This window comes from Vidua chalybeata, chromosome Z, assembly GCF_026979565.1.
Source record: "Vidua chalybeata isolate OUT-0048 chromosome Z, bVidCha1 merged haplotype, whole genome shotgun sequence".
Classification (NCBI taxonomy): domain Eukaryota; kingdom Metazoa; phylum Chordata; class Aves; order Passeriformes; family Viduidae; genus Vidua; species Vidua chalybeata.
In genome coordinates this window covers 56,039,086-56,061,150 of record NC_071570.1, presented here as the reverse complement: position 1 = coordinate 56,061,150, position 22,065 = coordinate 56,039,086, and the positions used below count along the sequence as shown (strand labels likewise).

Genomic DNA, 22,065 nt, shown 5'->3' with positions numbered 1-22,065 from the left:
CAGCTGATCCCCCCAGCAGCACTACCCGCCAGGAAAAGACATACTCTACCCCCGACCCGAGGGGCTCTCCGCGCCCCCTTCAGCGCCCAGCGGGCTGGGGGCGGGGCTGTCCATGCGGTGACTGACAGCCGCGCTGGCCAATCGGCCAGCATGCAGTGCGGCGTTGCCAGGGTAACGGCGGCGCGCGGGGAGCGGCGGCAGGGCGGGCAGTGCGGCCTGGCCGCGGGCGTGTGAGCGCCTTCACTGCTTCTCTCCCTGCGGAGCGGGCACACCGAGCCACGGGGCAGCAGCGCAGAAATCCAGCCTTAGGGGACATGAGGGAATTTTGATCCAAGCGGAGGTAATAGATGTTTAGGAGGACATGAAAAATTAGACCCCATCTACGGTCTCAGGAGCCTTCGATCTGAATAAGCTTGTGAACTCTTATTTTTTCGGGCAGGACAGTGGAAGAATGGTTAGGTGAGGAGGAACCATGCTTTTCCTTCTCTCCCGAGGTTCAGGCCATTCTTCTGCCTGGACAACAGGCACGGGGTCCTCTGAACTCACAACCCAGTTTTGCTGGTTTTCACCTGTAAAGATGGTACTGACAGCACGCCTGGCCTGACCCTCAGTCAGCCAGGTTTAAATAAAGGTTTAAATAATGCAGTCCTGTGTCCTGTTCTCATCCAACTAAAACAGTGCTTTCCCTGAGTACCAGATGGTCAGATCCCTGAAGAGTTCAGAGGCCCAGTTGTAAATAAGCAGAAAGGTCAATGAACAAAGATTTATGTGACTTTCTACCCTTAGACCAGCTAGCTAGTAATTGTTTCATTGTTCATTCATGTATTGTTCATTCATGTGTATTAGTGCTTACTGTGAGAATAATGTTCTCTGGAATTTGTTTCTGCAGAGCTTTGCCTGGCCTGGAAAAAATGGTACATGAACATTAACCAGGTCAGATGTTCTGACTTTTTGGTTCCCCACTCTTAATTTATGTGTGTGTTTTAAGGGGCAGAACAATACAATTGCGGTACTCATGGCCAGCAATGTGGACATCGAAAGGCAGAAACGTTATTCTCTCTAAAAGGCAGTCCTACCTGGCGCATAATTGCTGATTGTCTTATATAACAAATTATCTCTTTCAGTTCTGTTCCTGGAAAATATGTGGTACATAACAATAATGAAAAGGTTTACTAAAAAGCCATTTTATTTTGCTTTGTTTTGTTTTGTTTGGAAAGCACAACAGAAACAGAAAACTTTGCACTCCAAGTGGTTTATCTCAAAGCTTACTGCAAAATTTATTCCTAAGGTACTATAACTGAACTGATTGCTTAAGTTACAAAGTAATACCATTTCCTTCATTACAAATTCATATATTCTACTAGAATTTGCTTTTCTATCTACTTGACTCCATAGGACATTGATCTCTAATAGAATGCACTGGCTTACAAACAGGTGATATTATGGCGACACAGTAGGGAGCTCAGACATATGTCTTTTTAAGTCACATTATCTGGGGATATTTCAGGCTTGTATTCCATATGTATTTTTGTTGGCACATGAAATTTAATCCTGTTCACTAAATAATTATAAGACAGGAAACAGGACAATATGGACCAGTGCTTCAAATACAAAGTGAAAAAAAAATGCTCATTAAACATGACAAGTTACATAATCATCAGGACCCAAGGGTAACAGGTAAAACTTGATGACCTTTATCCATCATAGTCTTTCACACCATTTGTAAATCACTGTTGATTTAATCTGGAGGATAAAAACAGTAATGTAGAAGAATGATTATTCCTTTAGAATATGAGATGAGTGTATTAAATAATTGTGAGTAAAACAAAGGTAGTCTTTACCTTCATAAGGTGTAATGCAGCACTAAGTAAAATGCAAAAACCAGGAACACTGTAGAGCCTAAAGGATATCTGAGATGTGAGAGAATGGTGTTACTGAATTATGAATTTTAAAAGTTTTTGAATGTTAAAAGTCTGAAAACTTTTACATTTTTTTAACTAAAATATTTCATTTTTTCCCGTGTATTTTAATTAGTAGCAGTCATAATTTATTCACATAATGTTAGGATCTCAGTCAAATCAAAGAAATTATTTCTTATGTCTGGGCAGAGGACATAGTAATATGAAATAACTACTGGCTTTCTAAAACCAGTCTCTAGCTTTCTCTGGTAACATAGTCACAAACTTACATAGAACTAATTAAGTAAAATAGAACTAATTACTGCATAATTATATAGGGTCTTCTCTAAATGCCAAGTATGCGCTAGCTAGTGTTGATACTAGGGACTTTTTGATTGACCCATAAAGTTTTAAGTAGAATAATAATCACATCCAAAGAAAGACCTGGTCATTCCATTGGTCAGAGGAAAATTGTGAAAAGCATTGGCTAGGTTAATTGTCTCATTACAAAGAACACCTTAAATAGTTCTTTATAAAAGCTGTATAGGAACCTCTGGGTTGTGTATTTTCCTTATCTTATATTGTAATGGACTTTTGCACATGCACGAAGACACAGGCTCACTGACACCCACGATTTCTCTCTTGTGTAAGTCATACAGGATACGTCTTTGAGGAGACTTCCAGTTTTGTCTAACCAACACTTTAAACAGTGGGAAAAATGTTCACTAGAAGATTCCCAGACAGTTCTAGCCTGCTTGCAAATATCAGAACACAATGGCTTTTTAACTTGGCCTGTTTGGTTTTGAATATTCTTGTCTTGCCCTCCTGTCTGGTTGCATGCACTTTAAACAAAGACGTAACCACCACCCTCTGGGCTGCAGATCGCATGGGGAAAAAGGTGTATGTGCACCTGATCCCCTGCTAGAACAAGCTGCACAGTTGGATGTTTCTGAGTGTGCATTGCTCCTGAGACATTTAAGCCAGGCTGCTGTGATACTAGGCGTTACAGACTAACAAAGACTTGAAGCTGACAAAAGTGACAAAATATGCCAATATTTGTATGTTTGGAGCTTGCAAGTGTTTTCTTGAGAGAGGAGGATGCATAAAGACATGGATCATGCTCAGCTGTGAAAAGATGAAGCATGTCAACATAGTAAAGTTAGGATTTTCTGCATCTCAGTGGTATTTATTTCCATAAAATAATAGATTATTCTTTTCAATTATTAGTCTCTAGGACTAACCAAAAGAGATTACTTCAGCCAGAAACTGTGGAGAGAACGTAGTCCTGAACTGGAAAAATGTGAGGTTTTTAATATGTGGTTAATTTACTAAAATATTGTTGGAAACATGAAAATGTTTTTTTCCTTTTATCTTGCAGTGAAAAACAGATCCAACAGTAAGATATTACCTATTGTCCAATATTTTTGTCCAGTTTCTGTTCGAGTACTTTGTCTTAATGGATTTCTAAAATTATTTATAATTGAGCAATATAAAACTTTTAGCACAAGAAAAAATAAAGCTCAAGATGCTGGTTTAATTTCATTTGCTTTCCCTTAAAACATTTTATTTGGAAACATTTTATTTGGAAAGAGCCTGAAGCAATGCTTTCTGGCACTCAACAAAGGGTGTCAGTTTGGTCCTTTCTGATGCCTCTTTTATATGTAAATGTAAAGAGAACCCATGAACATAGAGAAAAAAGACTTACTTTTGTCTTGACTGTAAAGTTAGGGATCAGCCTTAGAAAATCCTGTGACTGGACTGATTTAGTATTGGGGTGCTAGAAAATCTAAATTTAATTTTCTTATTTTTCAGACTTGCTGTGTTATGCTTGGCAGACCACTTATTTAATCTCTCTATATCTTATATCCTCTTATACTGAGTCTTCTCCTTTTTCTGTTTACACAGTTCAGCCCAAACTGAAAAACAAGGATCTCTGGGTGCCCTTGTAGTACAAGAAGCTTTTTGCTTATTGCTTCTCACTTAGAGCTGTTTGAGACATTTCCAATTTATATAACAGTAAAGTTAGGTATTACAGGTAAAATCTTTTCTTTGAAGATATTTGTGAATTTAATCCAATGTACATAAATCCCCCTTATTAAATGACCCACATGACAATGTGGTGTCACAAACAGAAAGCTTATTGTTCCAAGCACTGCATGATGGACAGGCAGAATAAGTACACAACACTGAGTGTAGTATTGGAGAAAGGGAAAACAAAGGGAAAACTCAGAGTGAAGTGGGGTTTTACATAAACGAGGTACACACAACCAAGAGTTCTTGAATCCAAGATAATGAATGAACCAGTTCCTCTCTGCAAGCTAAAATTAGTCTATTCTCTTTTTTGGCACTGATAATCTATCTGTAGATGAGCTTCTGCCAGGCTTTTGTATTTGCCACCATTTTGGACCCATATGTTTTCCTCTTCTTTTATGTGTCTCTGTAGCCTTTCATCCTCTCCCTCAAGCAGATCAGCATATGCAGACATTCTCATAACTCTGTTATGGGAGTCCTGATTTTTGTAAGCATTCTGCAATTATAGATGGTCTCTCCAAAGAGCCTCTTGGATTTAAGCCACTGTCACCTGAAGTAAGTACTCCATATAAATCCTTCTCAGCTTTATCAAGCACTTAAAAAAATAGCAAAGTAATTGGTTCCCACTGCTTACTTTGCTTGTTTATGGTCTTCCTGGAAATCGTCTCTGCTTTTAGATGGAGTCAAACATGTCTAAGAGGTTCTTGGGGTATTTTTGACATGTAAGCTTGAAAGCTCTGTGTTTATTTGGTGCAAGGATTTATCTTTCTGTGCTAGCAGATTAGAACAGCGATGGTAAATCAGCCATATAGATTAAATAGAGTTTGCAGTCTGATACAGCTACACATGAAAGACTGTGATACCAGTCAGCCTCCATAAATTGTACAAAAACAGATTCCCCAAATCTCACAGCTGTTCCTGTATTTTGTGCATTGAATAAGCATGGTTATGTCCTGGTAGTAGGAAGCTTCATGCAATGTGTTCTTCCATAAGGTAAACTCTGTTTTTGTTATAGGTGGGAGGTCTCCATGTGGAATTCTAGCTAAGTCAAAAGCAGTAGTGTTGCGGATTCATTGGAAACAGCCAGTTTAATCCCCCAGCTAACATAAGTATGTTTTTTTTCAATTCAGTCAAGGAATTCAGGCTTATAAAATGACTTTAAAATGGTTTTTGAGGAATTGTTTACATGAGAGAATCAAGAGAGGGTCGCTTTTCAGAAATGGGCTGCATACAGGAAATAGGAAACGTATGTGTCAACTTTGCTTCCAAGTTCCAACGCTGACATGAAACAAGACATAATGAAGGCTGTTTCAGGGAAGAAATTTCCACTTCTATAGGTTGAATCACACATGGCAGCTAAGAGAAGGCAGTGTAAATGAAGCATTGTTAATAATGCTGTTGTTGCAATTTCTGGTGTGGTTAATAATGCTGTTGTTGCAATTTCTGGTGTGGTTAATAATGCTATTGTTGCTGTTGTTGCAATAATGTTGTGGTTGCAGTTGATTAGGTGAAGTTTAAAAACTGTGTGCAAAAGTTCCCACTTCAGGACAAGAGAATGATAGATGTATTTAGCTGTTTGCGCTCTCGTCATTCTGTTCTATTTTGGTTAGACTAAAGCTCTTATCCTGATTCTAAACTAGCCATAGTATTTTATTTGCTTTTAATTACATTGACTTTCTCCACTAGTTGTAAGTGACCTGTCACTGCAGTTCATGAAATTGTTAAGTGTTGTCCTCATTGGAATTACAGAGGAGAGAAATGTTTTCCCATAGCTCTATGCAATGATCAGCTGTACCTTCCCGCTTTATTAAAATATATTGCAGCATTTTAAAAAGAAAAACGTAATAAATTTTTATGTTTTGAATTATTAAATACCAGTCCTGATTTATTTCCACATCTTTACCACTGAGCTTGAGAGAAGATTTGAACTGCTCGTATGCCTTTTCATTTCACACTGAATTTATAGGAAGTTTCCAAATAATAACAGTGAACTTGGCAGGAATAAATGTAGACCAAATGGTGTAATCCCCACAAGGAAGCATAATTCTCTTATGAAGTATTTACAATAGCAAGCTTGGAAATCCAACAATAGGTTATATTGTTGATAGATTGTTTATAGCATCTTTTACTGACTGATTCATTCCTAATGGCAACAGATTTAGTCACCTAACATTCTTCATATGGCAGGCAGTTCAGTGTTCACTGTTGCTTTAAGAATCCTCTCAGGTATGAGAAAGTTTCTTTTTGACATAAATCAATAAATAGGACATAAATAGGACCTTGGAAAGTTCAGAAGTTCCCTGAAATGTTACTGAACTTTCTGATGCTCCTGTCCTGTGACCTGCCAATAACCCTTATCTCCCCTGCCTTCATGACCCTTTAATGTTTCCCTGGCTCTCCATTCCCTTCATCCTCAGAAAGGGCTTGGCTATTTCCCAACTTGGATTCATCCAACAGGCCACCCTCCTTGGAAACTCTCCCAGTCTTTCAAACAGCGACAGTACAGTAGTCTAAATACTAGTTTGCACATTTAAATTTCACATACTGCTGAACCTGTTATTTTGATATCTGAACTAAAAATTCCGGTGCTATAGTTCTGTGTAACCGTCAGTGTATATTATGACAATACACCTGATAGCTTCAGACATGAGAGGATACTACAGCCACACACTTTACCCTGTTTTCCAGCTTACTGCAGTTATCTAATACAGTTTTGGATGAGGTGTTAACTTTGAATGCGCCAAGTATAATGGTCCTCAAAAATTTTATTTTTAACAGCTAGCTACAACATACTTGCTCACAGATTTGTTCCAGTACAAATCACAGACTGGGTCTGATGGTCTTCACATTTTCCGGTTTACCTACAAATAAATAAAAGCTTCACAGGAATTTTCTGTAAAATAAGAAAGTATCCCAAGTGTCCCAGAAATATGCAGCTTTGTGAGTATTTAAGCAAGCAGTGTCAATGCAGCAATCTAAACATTTTTGTGTGCCTGGCAAAAGGATAACTGCTCACGTGAACCTGGTGACAACTTGTTTTTTCACTGTTGTCCCTGTACTTAAAATACCCCCTAGAATATTTGTAAGAGTCTAGAATGAGCTCAGTTGCTTCTTAGTGGCACAGACAAAGTTTTAAGTTTGTCTGTTTACTCAAGTTTTTACTTAAGTTTTTAAGTTTACTCAAAAGTAATGACAAAACTGTGTCATTGCAGTTGGGTATAGTAAAAGTCAACCCAAGGGTTTAGAGGTGGGACAGATAAGGGTGAAAAGGCTGTTGAGTGGGAACAAAGTCTTCAATGGTGACATGGCAAAAAAGCAGTAAAAACATCCAGGTTGGATAGTTGCAGCAGAGGAAGTGAACCAAGACACCAAGACAGCCAGTGTGGATATGTTTGTGTGTAAGGAATCCCCCACAAGTTTGGAAGGATTGAGATTAAAGTCTGGAATATTCAGTAAGGGCAAGATGACTTTAGCCAGATATTTTTTCTGTTACAGATAAAGTAGACTGGCCTTGGCAGTTGCCTCTCTATGCAATGTGCTAGTTTGGTTTTTTATTCTTCCATGCAGTTAAAACAGTAGCCTCTGCAGTACATGTGTACAGTCTGAATTATATTTTTTAATCCTTGGAGGACCAGCCCAAATTTCTGTAAGAAATGAACATTTAAGGGATAAATCACAAATTTATCTGTTTACAGGGGTAGACTGGACATTGAAAAACTGAAATGTATCTAGTAATATCTGGAGACTAAACAAATGCAGTGCCTATTCTGTGTCATCCAGCATGTACTTCAGCCCCCAAAGAATCTCAGTAAGCCTTATTAAGAAGCCTGCTCCATTTCATTAATAACACTCTTGTACTGGGAGAATCAAGACTGGTCAGAGAATTTGAGATACCACAAGTGCTGAATTTAGGGGCCTAATAATCTTCTTCAACCAATAGATTGACTGGGGACACTTTCCTTTCTGACTGTCCCTTTGTAGATTGGACATTGGCATCTCTCTGCTGAGGGACTTTTTCTTATGTCTCTGGAGACAGGGAAATGATGTTTAAGTATCAACTTTGAAGGCTTATAAATTGAAGAAATACCAGTTCTATCAGTAACTGAAAATAAAGCATATTGGTTATACACCAAACCACTTCCATGTCATCAGTTTCAGTTTGTGCAAATACATCTTATTTCATGTCCTTCATGATTTTACAATCCTCTGGGACCAGAATTTCAGATTTACATTGTTCAGCTAATCACTATGGATAAGAATATATTTGATGTTATATGCTATTTAAAAATATAACAGATTAGTAAGGGTAATTATGTCTTGTGATAAACCAGTGGTTGGTAACCTTAACTAGAGAGAACACATTTATTAATTTATACTAATTTCATTTGTTTCAGGTTCATGTAAGAACAAAAGACAAAAGCAAAACACACAGAAACCCCCTTTCTCTACTGAAACAGCCATAAGGTTCAGTGTTCCAGCTTTGAAGTCCCTAATATATTTTGGCTCATGAAAAGGGATTAAGAAGATGTAGAATTATTCTGAATAACAGACTTTCCCAAGCTCTTTATGCGTAGGAAAGAGAGAAGTTTCCTGAAATGTGATACCCTTCATGGAAACAAATGTCAGGTAAAACAATGTGAACAAAACTTGTAGTGTTCTATCAACTGCTGAAGAAGCCCCTATTATTATCTCTAGCACCTTGCCTTTGGAGCAAGTTTCATGATCTTATGTGCCAGATCTTCCCAGAATTTTTCCCAAAGTAGTACATCTAGAAGCTGCATCCCAGAAAAGGCACTGCAGTAATATCACAACAGTCAGGTTCTTCAGACATGTCTCAAACACCCTTCCCAAGAAGACCTCCCTTCAAGGTATGCTATATCTGTGGCAGAGAATTTGGCTCACAATCTATTGCTATACATGAACCTAAGTGCCTAGAGAAGTGGCGTATTGAGAACAATCAACTGCCAAAGCATCTTAAAAGGCCAGAGCCCAGGAAACCTGAGGTCCTTGCTGGTTCTGGTTCCTATACACTTGGAGATGAAAATGAAGCAGCTTGTTATAGTGCTCAAGCCCAGCTGGTGCCTTGTAGAAACTGTGGCCGAACCTTTTTTCCTGACCGTCTCCCTGTGCACGAAAGGTGTTGCAAAGGAAGTGGCAGCAGTGCGAGGGTACCAAGCACTACCACTAGTAAATCTGGTAAAGCACCAAGATCTGGACCTGGCTCAGCAAGGGGTGATCCATCTAAGGCCCATCAAGGAATGAGCAGGGCTGCACCAGCTGTATCAGACCAGGTAAATTGCTAAGCATGTGCTATATGAAAGGGTGTGCAATGCAGCTTGATGCTCGGCACTCCAGGGGAGACTGGCTTGCCATCAAATTTAAAATCACTTTTCTTCAGAAGGGCCTTTTAGCTCCATGCAAATTTTTCTCTGCTAGATAGAGGATAAAGAAAAGGGAAATACTGGGAATGGAATAAGGGAAACTACTTATTCCTATTTATTTTGATTTTCCTTTTGAATGGGAGTTGTTGGGTTCTCTGTTGTCCTTTAAGAGTTACATCCCCAAGAGGGACCATTGCTTGATTTAGTTCCCTAGGAGATTCTATTGAGCAGATTAGGCAAGGTTTGGATGTCATATGTTTTAGGAGATGTTAGGTATTTTTATTTAGTTACCATGAAATACAATATTTCATTGTCCTGCAAGCATCCAGCACTTGAAAACATGATTTTCATATTTTACTGTTATTCTTAACCTTGGCATGCAACATGAGTTTACTGAGGACTGCATGTTCAAAGGCAGCAGTTCTGGGTATAACAACAACAAAATAAATAAGACTGCACATTTTTTTCCACTGAATTTGATTCAGGATCCAAGAATAAAGAAGCTGATTCACATTATCCAAAAGCTACACAGAGTTTTGGAAAATTGGATATTTTTTTTCTGCATTTGTTACTGCACAAGATGTCTTTTGGCCAGGAGTTTCGTAAGATAGTTGTCTAAATTTAGGCCCAGTGTCCAAATTAAATGGCCTTTTTTATTTTTTTTTCCAAATGCAGGCTGGAATCCTGATTGCCTACCTTACTTTTGAAAATGGCATTTAGGTCTCTCGGTCACCAAAGGAATGCAATGCTATGCAGAGCATTTCTTAAGATGCTTTAGAAGGCAAAGTGTGTAACATGTTAGTTTACCAGCTGCTGAGTAAAATTAAGATAATAGCATTACTCTAGCTCACATGAGGCTAAAGGCTTCACGAGTCCTTTTTTTATTATGGTATATGAGGCCACTAATTGATATATTTTGGCAAATATATCTTTTACACTATATGAGGCCACTGATTGATATATTTTGGAAAATTGATATATATTTGGCAAATTTGCTTTTATCAGCAAATTTTACATTATCCACAAGCAGTTCAAAGTGGTGCACAGGTGCATTTATAGTTGTAGGAAAAGTAATGGTGTTTACACTACATTGTGCTCTTTCCCAAAGAACTGTCATTGCTCTAAAGGTGATTGTTCAATGAAAGGCATGGGTGTGAAGCAGAGAGTTTAATCTATCACACATAACTCTGTAGATTATAAAAGAGAGGGAGAGGGCAATTTTCTATAATTATGATCCCATTAAAAAAAAATTTAGTGTGCTTTGGCACTGACAGTGATTCTGTAAAAAATGTTACCCTCTTGCACAATGTATCTGCTCTCTTTGTGGATTCACTCACATCTGCTGACTTGTTTAACAACTACATTATTGCCACTTTTTACTTCTGTGAGCTCTGCAGAGCCAAAATGAAATCTGTTCAAATCTGTTCTTCCTTCTGCGTGAACAACAGGTTTCCTCATTTACTTCCAAGCAGTTGCAGTTCATCAGTTGCAGCAGAACTAATGAGGCTGTACAGCTTGCAGTTTGTAATTGACTTTGAGGGACTTTATTATTAACATTGACTTTCAGGAAGAGATGATGGATTTTGCGTCTCTGAGGTCTATTCTTTAGTATAGAATTATGCATTAAAGGCAGGGATGGAATGGGCAGATTGAAAAAAATATCCTGTGATGCAAGGGGTTCTTCAGGACTTGCAGACAGCTTATAAGAAGCTGTCAAAAGGAAGCTACTTTCCTGTAGATTTAAATTCTCTGTGAGAGAATCTTCATTTCCAGTTGAACATTTTGAAAGGTCCACACATTGAAGGGTATGGAAAAGCACTAAGCTTATGGAATAACTGCAGATTAGTTATGAACAGGGACAAGGTCTGTGTCTCCACTAAAGTCTTCCTCTTTTTCCAGCATATGGTTTTCATTTTGCTCACCTTACTAACTACTCAGCTGCTTATTAATACTGTTAAAAAATAGTGCCTCGCTAATGGTTTAGTGAAATGGCTACTGTTTTGGTCCTGGCTGGAAAGCATTTAGGGCAGTCCTTGTCTCATCTAACAGACTCACTGTGACAGTGAATTATTTAAGTACTTGCTTAAAGTCCTGATTCAATAGCAGTAACTGAAAAAAAACCACCCAGCCTTTATGTATTTGAGAGAATTAGTGCTACTGTTAAATATATTTATGCAATGAAAGATGCCCTAAATTAAAAACGTGGATTTTCCTCATTTTCAAAATAAAGTTCTGACTGATTTAGTGGTATACCATGTAAAGTGCATTTTAACTTTACAACTGCAAGCACTTCTCCCTGTATGCCTCTGCCTCTGTGCCCTGGAGTTCCTTCCCCTTTAGCAAGTGTGGCATCAACTAGGCCAGTATCATTACTGACAAACTCTTTCTCAGTTCTGCATTAAATGTCTTTAGAGGTGGAGGCTGAACAGCCTCTGTAAGCTGTCTCTTCCAGTACCTGTCTTCATTCTCAGAAACAATGAAGACATCTGAGTTAATCACGTCTGGCTGTGTAGAATAACAGCCTATGCTTGGAGACTCTCAAGGGTCACATCAGCTCAGAAATTCTGCTTTGGATTCTGCTGTGATACCCCAAACAATGTAAGTGGTGTCTGCAGCTACTGAAACTCAGACTTGCACTAAAAGAGTCTGTGTTCTATTGTTTCATAGACAAAAATATGTGATACATGTAAGTGAGCATCAATAACTTGCCATGCATATATGAGTTATGGGGTTTTTGACAATAGATGACACTGATCTTAAAAGCCTATTAGATGGTGCTGCCATCTGCTGTTTTCTTCTTATCTGGTTAACTACCTAAAAAGATTTCACTAATCTTCCTTTGTTGAATTGTAATGCATTTTAACATAGTCTAAGTCTTGAAAATTTGTGTAGCAAGAGCTTTGACGTTGTAGTTTACTCTAGCATAAAGCCATGTAGGATCTTGGTAAAGGGAAGGCTTCTTCAGGTGCAGTATAATTCTAATGAAGGTGGAAAGTCAATGATGAGCTTTTTTTGCCGCATTGCAGTGGTGTTGAATACCTTCCTAGGAAAATACTGACAAATAAATTTGCAAATATAGAAAGTTAGATGAGAATGGACAGTGAATGGACGGTTTGAATGAAACTTACTGAGTATTATCATTGGGAATGGCTGAGTGTCCTTCCTTTGCTTGTACATACATGGATGTGCTATGCATTGTACTCACCTGCTCAATTTAAAAAGAAAACATATCAGGAGCAAAATGAGATATTTCATGTTTCCAGTGGAGTGATATTTTTAATTGTATGCATAATCTTGCAGAATTACCTTGCTGTTCAAGGCATATGATCCTAACATGAGTGCTGTTGTAGGCTGTGAAGTGCAGCTTTGGACAGTCATGAGACCCATACCATACCTTGTCCGTGATCTTTATGCAAAATGCATTTTACTTGGCAGAGAGGAACATGTGAAAAGGGTTGCTTTCATATAATAGAATGCTGATGCTAAGTGCTTGCACTATCCTTTTCCTGAGCCTCTAATCCATGGGCAATTCAAGTCTATGACGAGCTCCATCCTACAGCAGGATGCCCCCCTTCTTCCCATTAAAATAAATGGATAATTAAACAAATAAGAAGGGAAGAGGTGTGTGCAGTCCTGGATGATAAATATTTATGTAGGGAAGTTTGGGATTCAGTCTTATTGTGTGTGCTTAAGAAGAAATAAAAAGCTTTGTGCAGTATGGAAGGATTTGACCTCATGTAACACCATAACAGCAGCCTGGGGCTAACCTTAAGTAATGTCAGGTCTATTGAAAATACATAGTTGCATAGCCCTCTGAACTAAATAACTTCATTCATAGTCACGCAGACATACTTTGCAATCTTGGAGTAAAAAAGAAAATACTGAGACACCAGAGGAAAGCCTAACTACACTGTTAGGTGTTTGTAGGTATTTTTATAATAACACATATCCTCAGGAACAGACCTTCCCTACAACCCTTTTTGAAAGTTAAAAACAAAACCGTGAACAGACAGCCTAGCCACTGGCCTCTGAGTAGTTTGGGTTGGAAAATTGTGGTGTTTCCAAAAATAATTTTGTTTTAAACTGCAGGCCTCCAAATGTTACATTTGGGACAGGCACACTGAAAACAAAAAGAAATGAAGGGTAAATATCATCATCTGTAGAAATTCCAAGTAAAGTTTATAATATCTTGGATTCCACAGTTAAAAAAGAAAAATCTGTTACTACCAATTGTCAGCCTAATCTCTTTCAGGTCTTAAATATTTGTGCAGAGAAGAATTTGTGTATATAATTTTATGTGTGGTGATGGGTCAATCTCAGTATTTTTCTGGAATAAAAATAATTCTATCCTAAGAGTGATCTGATTTCTTTTAATTAATTCTGCTTTCTCCTGTTGTTTCTGTACCATTTTTAATTGTGGAAATTGCAAAAGACAGACATTTCTATTGAAAATATTTCTGCATTTGTACTAGGATTTCTTATTCTGTTACCATATGAAGAGTTCCTGCAATCTGAATATAAATCAAATTGCTCTTTCCTAGTTTGCAGTCAATAAGTAACCATTTAAATGAATAGCAGGAGCCCAGCTAATGAGAACTGGTGGGGAAAGTGTGTTCCCAGTGATTTTACACCCAGCATTTTTTAAGAAACCATTTCTAAAATAGTATAACCACAGCAGGTATGCACACTATAAAGAATTCTCTGACCTCAGGAGTTCAGATTGTAGTATCCTTATCTAAAGCTGTCCAGAGCCTACAAATAAATGTATAGTGTCTTCAGAAGACTTCGTATCTGGACCCAGAGTCTTCCTTTAAAATCAGACAAGTTCTAGCTCACAATTTGAAGTAAAGAAGTAGGTGAAATTTGATAATGAAAAGTTTTAAGATGTTTTTAAAACAGCTGTGACTGTATTAATCTAAAAATAGGAGAAGAAGGCTGTATTTTTATATATATTAGAAAATATGCTTATATAAAATACTGTGTTATCAAGATAGCAAGGAAATTCCATTTGTAAGTCAAGAGGATTAAAATGTCCTTGGAGAGCCTGTCTTTGGGTGTTAAATAAAATATACTTTATAGAGTAGTATTTCTTTCATGTAAGTGAGATTACATGTGTGATACAGGAAGGCAATCTTATGCAGATTGTTCACTAATGACATTTTCAGACTGTAACATAAATATGAGAAGAGCTGCCCAGAATTTTGTGAACACATTGATGGGCTGACAGAGTCATAAATACGGGAACAGGTTGTGCTTTGTCTTACACAGCAGCAGAGGAAAAAATGAAACCCCCACCACTCTTGTTTGAGAGAGAAAGGTTTCCTGTATTTGGTCTGGCATGGCTGTCCGTCTAACTTGAGAAGGGCAGGGAACAGCTCATCTCTTACTGGTATTCTGCAGTTAGAAGTGTAGGAAGTGCTGGCAGTTGTGAGACCCATCCATGTGCCTCAAAGTTCTTCTCTACAGCATGTTTTTATCCTACTTCCTGAGCACAGCTGGTACTGACACCACGCCTAGCCCAACACGCGCCTAAGGACACAGCTGCGTCTATAATCTGCAATACCAGAGTAATTATATATTTTTCAGCCTTAGATTATGTATTTGTGAGGTTTGGGGTTGAGGAATCTTTTTCTTCTGTTGTTGAGCAGTGTTCCTCTGAGAACAAAAGCAGATCTTCAGTATGGAAACAATGACTTGCTTAGAGTCCAGTTATGCCCTTGCTGCAGTCACTGGCAAGGTTCACACTAAGACCTTTGGGATAAACAAATAGCAGTTCCTATTTTGCCCCTCATCCTGAAATATCCTGGCTTGGTTTTAATATTTGAAGGCCAAGAATTCCACCAGCTAACTGATCTGTGTCAAAAGCTGAGTAAAGAGCCACAATCACCTCTTGGGAGAGCTGCCCTCACTGTGCAGGTTAAGGGAGATACTAAGGCTTTAGTATCACAGCACTTTGAGCTGTGTTCTGGTAGAAGATGGAGTCTTTCTGTTATTATACTAGTAATCAAGAGTTCAGCTGGTGAAGCTTTTGTTGCTGCTTTCCATTTTATGTCTGCTTGGTAAGTAAAAAATGGCTTCAACCATTTAAGGTGGATGCTGCATTGCAACCTGATGAAGCAGAGATGTTGTTTCTGCATGTGAAGACTTACCATTTTCATGAACTTGAAGGTATGAAAATAAAAGAAATGAAACTTAACACAGCTAAGTATAGATTAGACACACACATCAGTCAGACCAGCATCTGCAGAAGAAACCCTCCTGTTCCAGGTGCCCACTTAATGATGCAGTGTCTCTTACAAGCCTCAGGACTGATTCCAAACAAAACTCGACTGAAAAAAAAACAGTTACACAGATTTCACAGATAGAACGTTCCTTATCTACATGATTGCTTTCATTCTGATTCACAATGAATATCGAAAACAGTATTTCTTCTTCTTCATGGTTGTTATTTGCAGGCAAAAGTGATAAGACGGCCACCAACAGTGATTTGCTACATATGTGGCCGTGAATATGGAACAAAATCTATTAGTATACATGAGCCACAGTGCCTGAAAAAATGGCACCAGGAGAATGACAACCTCCCCAAGCACTTGAGAAGGCCAGAACCCAAAAAACCTGAAGTCAGAACCGTGCAAGGTAAGCTACAAATTAAGAGAGATGAGCAAAAAAGTGTGAGGAATTAAAAAAGATATTTTAAAGCAATAGGTAAACAGTTTGCAAGTACTTTGTTCTCCAGTTTACTGTCAAGATCTTGTTTTAAGCTTTCCTTCTACTTCACAGAAAGAAAACGTATAATGAAGTCTTGAAAGTTAAAGTAGTCATTATCCATGGAACATGGCTCCTGTGACATTCCCCTCTATGTGCCAATGTGTCCTGAATCAAAACACAAACAGATTAGCAACCTGCTTCACAGCTACACTACTACTTTTTGACTTCTTTTAACACAGGCTTATCTTAAAACAAGCAAAAACATCCAAGAATAATGTGCAGACACGACACAGAATCATTAAAATAAAATACCCTCAGGCAACATTGGTGTAGATACTTCAGCCAGGTTCTTCTACAGGCAAGAGCCCATATTGATCCCTTTTTATTTACAAGTCTGAGAAACTTTCATTGTGAGACACTAATATAAACACAGTGGAGAAAAATATATATGTAGTACAAAGCAAACAATTAATTTTTGCCAATTTTACATGTTTGTGCTGTGGGTTCTGTTTTCTAAGATTCCACTTCTTCAAATCAATGAACACTGATGATCCCCAGCATCCCCAGAGATGGGCTTTCATATGTGTCTGAGGGTTGTATGTTCACTCTAGGATGAAAAGGAATTCCTATCTATGCTTTGCCTGGAAGCTGTTCCCAGGACTTCCCATTCCCACATAAAGTTATTTCACCTTTCCTCCTGGATTCTTTCCCTGGCCCTGCCAGCTGGTCTGAGCTACTTTGGGCCAAGTTTGGACCACTTCCTCAGAGGCATTTAATTCACACACACTTTTTTTTTATATTCCCCACAATTTCCCTCAGCTTCCCATAATGTCTGGAAAAACAGACAAAGTCTCCTACAACTCACTTGTGAAAGAGTCATACACTAGATCAGTTTACAGCAGTACAAAGAAATATGTCCTCAGAAGACATGCAGAAGAGACCAGGATCACTGAGAACACTAACCAGATGTTCAAAATAATAATCAAAGTTGAAGTAATATAAAATCAGAACTTCGTTAACAGATGCCAAGTGGCATAGTTGAATCTGCAGTAATAGATGTGTTCAAAAGACATCTTCATTGTATTTGCCTTTTTAGATGTTAAGCACTTTTTAATTATTATGCATTGTGTGGTAAAACGGAGAAAATGAGAATTCCATGTGAAAGAGGGGGATGCAAAAAGGCAAGTCAGGTTATTTTGAAATACGCTATTCTTATTTTGAAGGAGTGAAAGCAGAAAGACAGCCACTCTTTGAGAAAACAATCTAGCAGAAGGCTCCCAGATATGAATCAGAAAGTTGTCTCATTTACTCAGTGAGTCATATCAGGCGCCTCCAATCTCCTGTGAGGTGTTGTGTGCCCACAGTTCCTCTGGGGAGACTGACCTGCTTCCAGCATCTGTCTCTAAATGCCTGCTGATGCAAGGCTGATCAGTTCTGTAGCTTGAGCTAAAATTGTTGTTCCCCCTGCAGCTGCCTCATATTCCTGGCCTTGAGAAAATAATCCCAGTGTTGTTCTTTTTCTATAAGGCTTACTCTTGATCATGTGGTAAATGCTATAACTGACCTTCAGACCACATGCATGTACTGCATGTCTTACAGTTTCTCAGCTCAGGGGGGAGGGATTACCCCGCTGTTGAAAGAAACAGACAATGTTCAAAAAATGCTCAGAAATATTAACTGCTTACATAAAACTTTTTATAACTTACATAAATCTTTTTCTGAAAACTCAAGTGTCACGGGAAGACAACCACTGCCCTCATTACACAGTGTTTTGTTTGTGGAATGCCTAACACATGCCTGCAAGGAGAAAGTCATCTCTCTTTCTCCCTCTCCTTTTTTTTTTTTTTTAATATTCCATAAACTTTCCAAAGTACAGAAAATACACATTCATTTCCTGCAAGCAAAGGGGATATTTGTCTCAGCCAAGAAAAGAAACACTACTTGGTTGCTCTTCTAACAAAAAGAATATTAGGAACAGGCATATTAAGAGATCTAAGCCTTATTATGGTTATGTGAACCACTGGATATGAATCATATTAAAATTGTATGGGCCTTTAATGAAGAGCTCTATCATGTGCCAATGACAGAAACCATGGAATAATTTTAAATGCAAAAATCCTTTTCTTTCAAAAATTGTCCACTGCTAACAGTTCAAAGAAAAAAACCAGATTTTAAAATCTTTTTCTATATTGTCATACCAAATAAGAAGGGTGAAGCAAATACATCTTCAATTTGAGCCATATGGATTTTTTTTTCTACATGCACTTCAAATCCTTAAGATCTAAATCCAGGTATTAAGCAACCTGCCTGGCCTTTTTGCAAATCAGTTTGAAACAACATTGTATGAAAATCCATTTCAAAAGGAAAGTCCATTTCAAGATTAAAGTAAACAAGATTTTTTTTTTACCCAAATTAAATCTTGAAAACACATCTGAGTGTTTAGAGATTGCTCCTGAGTTTCCAGAGCAGTCATTGTTCCTGCAGTGGAAAATAACTGAGGGTAAGTGTTTAGATGACAATAGATGCATCAGTGCAATGACCTCACAGGAAGTTGTGACTTTAAATTACTGTAGTTTTTGTCTGTAAGGTTTTTGGCTTATCTAAGTTTTACTCCACTTTTTAGTATAACTTACATAGACTCTTAACAGGAAGAAAATTGGGCCCCTTGTCCAGAGCAGTACAAAGAGTATATTCTCAAGTACAGTATGCTCCCCCCCATAGTTATGGTTAGATAACACATGCTTGTTAAACAGAGCTTGAAGCAAAACCAAAAAGTGAATTTGCTGGTAATAGTAGGTATGCAAAGATGTTAATAATTAGCTGAGAATGCAGATCATAACACAAAGCATGATGTTTTCTCTGTACTCTCATACAATACAAAATTATTCAGTTTGAAGTTAATTTAATTCAATCCTTGGGACAAAAAACAGAGTCTTTTAAATATACTTCTTACTCTTTTGCTTCTTTCTTTTCTTTTTCATTTGCAAAAACAATATGGTTTGGTTAAACTGAAAGGCTCAGTCAACAGGTATTTCCTGAAAATATTTTCCATAAAGAGTTGAATGTGGGTCTCCAGAATGAAAGCTGATACTTTCTTTTTCTAATTTTCCAGCCAAAGGTTTCTATGATCTTGATGCTTTAAATGAGGCTGCCTGGACCAGCGCCCAAGCCCAGCTAGTTCCATGTGATACTTGTGGGCGTACTTTTCTTCCAGACAGACTGATTGTCCACCAGAGGTCCTGTAAACCGAAACCTGCAAAGTGAAGTGGGTGTAACACACATACATTTGTATGCTCACATATACACAGACAGACACACACACCTTTATCCTAAGCTAAATAAAGTGTTTGTGTGTGTGTGTGTGTGTGTGTACGCGTGCACGAATACACACACATGCACCCATGCCTTTCAGACAAACCATGAGAGAAATAAAATTCATCTGGAGAGACATGGTCACCAAAACTTTATTGTGTAATGATATCATGCGCTCCAAAAGTCTCCAGAGTAAAAATCGGCAGTTGCTACTAAAGTGTAAAGTCAAATACTGAAAATTACTTCTACTGAAATTTTGCTACTCGTCTGTCAAAGACTCTCTGGTTGATGTAAGGACCTTTAGCCGAACTTGACTAACCAGAGAAAACAAGTAGCTCCTTTAAGTTGGTTCATTTTTGTTTGGGTTTTCCAGTTTTTTGGGGTTTTTTTGTTTGGAGTACTCCAGTGTTTGCATCCATATGTAACTGCATCTCATGGAGTCCTTGACTGCTTCATGAGAAGTGAAACTGTCCCATATAAAGGGATCCAATTGTGTGGTAGAATCAGAGATGGGCTGTTTTTAGAAAAACACCCAGAAATGCCCTCTTTTTGTTTAAGAATGATACTGACCATGTGACTTATCCTCAGCTCAGTAAACTCATAATGTCAAAAAATTTGTAAGTCAGGGAAGCACATCTTGGTCATGAACTTTGTAAAAGAAAACATTTTAATGTCAAGACAAAATGACCACGATGTGCCAAATGGCTGGCATAAAATACCACCCTGCCCTCTGTACCAAATGTGGCCATAACAGAGAGCCAGTGCTGGCTGGAAGACTGGGTATTATACAAGAAAGCCATGGGGAAGGTGTTTGAAGGTGCTATTTAGAAAAATGTTGTTATATTATTTAGAGGAATGAGTGCCAAAACACATTGGTATAGGAATAGGCTAAACACATGAAGGAAGTAATACTCCATTTTACAAGGTACAGCAGAGAGCAATTATTATTTTACTTACTCTGACGTATTTTATTAAGTGGTGAGGTTATTCAAAAGGTATGACATAATCCAGTACAAGTTGTGAACTAGCAATCTAGGCTTCTTGATACCATGAAAGAAACTGTACTTCATGTATGGGCTTAAGGCCTAGAGTTGTCTGTTACGTATTATGTGATTGATGTGACTTCTCAGAGCATTCACACTTACTATTGTACTTGCAAATCAGAGGAAGCGAGTGCTTTCATACACACTAAAATGAAATATGGGTACCAACAGCTTTTCTTTTCCAAGCAATCAAGCTGTGTGATTTGTGGAGTAAGTGAAACAAGAAGTAATATCTTTGTTCTATTATTAGAGAAACGGTCCTGGCTCCAGCCCTGGCAGGCTGTTAATTCAGACTGGAGGAGTACCAGCATTCTTTGGTGAAAATAATTTCCGAAACAATCAGTGGTACCTCAGCAGCCCTTTCATCTTTAGAATGAGGATTGTATAGTCTGAAGATAGGTATCATAAGGGGTCAAAGGTTTAGTTTCTGTTCTACAGAACAAAGCTGTGTAAGCCCTGCAGATCTGTTCTTAGTATCTCTGGTGTTAAGAAGAGGTGCTGTCGGAGCTGGACCAGTGCCACCCCTCCTCCTTTTGGCTGGAAGAAGGCATGTGGCCTGAGGACAGAAGAACAGGAGCACTAGTTAGTGATTGCTAGACTGGCTCCTAGGAGCTACTGGCTGGCAACATACACTGCAAGCCCCTGAGGCTGTTCTATGTCACACCAAGTGCTGGCCCACTAACAAGTGGTTTGGTAATTGGAGGATTATGGATATCATACAATCTCACCTTTGTGTCCTCTCTTCCTCTTCTTTGAATACTCTCTTTTCTTAGACACCATAAGCATTTTTTGGCTACATCTGCCTCATCAGGTCACTGAGATTCACTACATCCACTTCAAGAGCAAAAACATATTTTAAAGAAATTAAGCCTTTGCAGAGTCACTGCAGTGTTTGGCATTAAAAATTCAGCTCTGCCTCTTGGTGGGATTCATATAATAAAGCCCATGTGTCATTCTGAAAGTCAGACTTAGTGTCTTGATGATTTTAAATCTATCAGAGATTTCACCCAAAACACATTTTCTGTGTTTTATTGTCAGCTCTACACTTGTATATTTTTTGGTTTCTGGAATTTTTTTCCAAAAAGCAGTAAAATCTGTCTGTTGAGCTGAATGTTTATGAACAATAAAAAAGTACCAGAATTAAGTGTACATTATGTCTTATCCAGAAATACCATTGTAGGGGAACTCCTGAAGCCGTAAGCCTAGAGTATGTTTTCCACATCATCTTTTAAAAAGAGAAATGAGGGTCTGTCAAATTAAGAGCTGTCTCCGCTAGTTGGTGATTGCTGCTGAGTTCTGAATTCAGTGTGGGATTTGAGAAATGCCTTACCACTTATGGAGTAAAGTCAGCATTGGGCTGTGAGGGCTGGTGGTAAGACCAGAGCATGCAGAAACTCAGCTGGAGCCAACAGTCCTCGGAAAGATCTCAAGGATTGTAGCATTCCCTTCCCTCCACAACTTCATGGGAACAATGATTTCCAAAATATGTAGAAATATAAAAATCACAGACATAGGAGTGCATATTGTTCCATTTCAGACTGTCACTCACATCCCAAGGTTACTCTGTCACAATTTTTTCTGTTTAGTTTACCAGTGCTGGTGTGTTTGCCAGTGATGATAGTGAGGTCAAAGTAAGCTTTGTTTACTGGGAGAAGCAGTGAGAGTGCCTTCATGGTTTGCTCTCAACAGAAT

At 38.3% G+C, this 22,065-nt stretch overlaps 1 protein-coding gene across 3 annotated transcripts; it reads left to right on the top strand.

Moving 5' to 3' along the window:
• Positions 1-175: 175 nt before the first annotated feature.
• Positions 176-19,474, top strand: LOC128782498 (zinc finger protein 474). 3 transcript variants are annotated; one of them, XM_053932861.1, is made up of 4 exons: positions 176-340; positions 8,324-8,555; positions 15,766-15,946; positions 19,131-19,474. In XM_053932861.1, the coding sequence occupies exons 2-4, from the start codon at positions 8,496-8,498 to the stop codon at positions 19,280-19,282; spliced, it is 393 nt and encodes a 130-aa protein (XP_053788836.1). In that variant the 5' UTR covers positions 176-340; positions 8,324-8,495; the 3' UTR covers positions 19,283-19,474. The 3 variants fall into 3 exon arrangements, with proteins under 3 accessions (XP_053788836.1, XP_053788834.1, XP_053788835.1); XM_053932859.1 differs by having other exon boundaries at positions 8,324-9,220; XM_053932860.1 differs by lacking the exon at positions 176-340 and adding an exon at positions 4,945-5,038 and having other exon boundaries at positions 8,324-9,220.
• Positions 19,475-22,065: the final 2,591 nt, after the last annotated feature.

Excerpts from the sequence above, each read along its gene's own strand:
- LOC128782498 (XM_053932859.1), top strand. The coding sequence starts at position 8,759 with ATGTCTCAAACACCCTTCCCAAGAAGACCTCCCTTCAAGGTATGCTAT. Across the intron at positions 9,221-15,765 it reads CACCAGCTGTATCAGACCAG|GCAAAAGTGATAAGACGGCC; the intron begins GTAAATTGCTAA and ends TGTTATTTGCAG. Across the intron at positions 15,947-19,130 it reads TGAAGTCAGAACCGTGCAAG|CCAAAGGTTTCTATGATCTT; the intron begins GTAAGCTACAAA and ends CTAATTTTCCAG.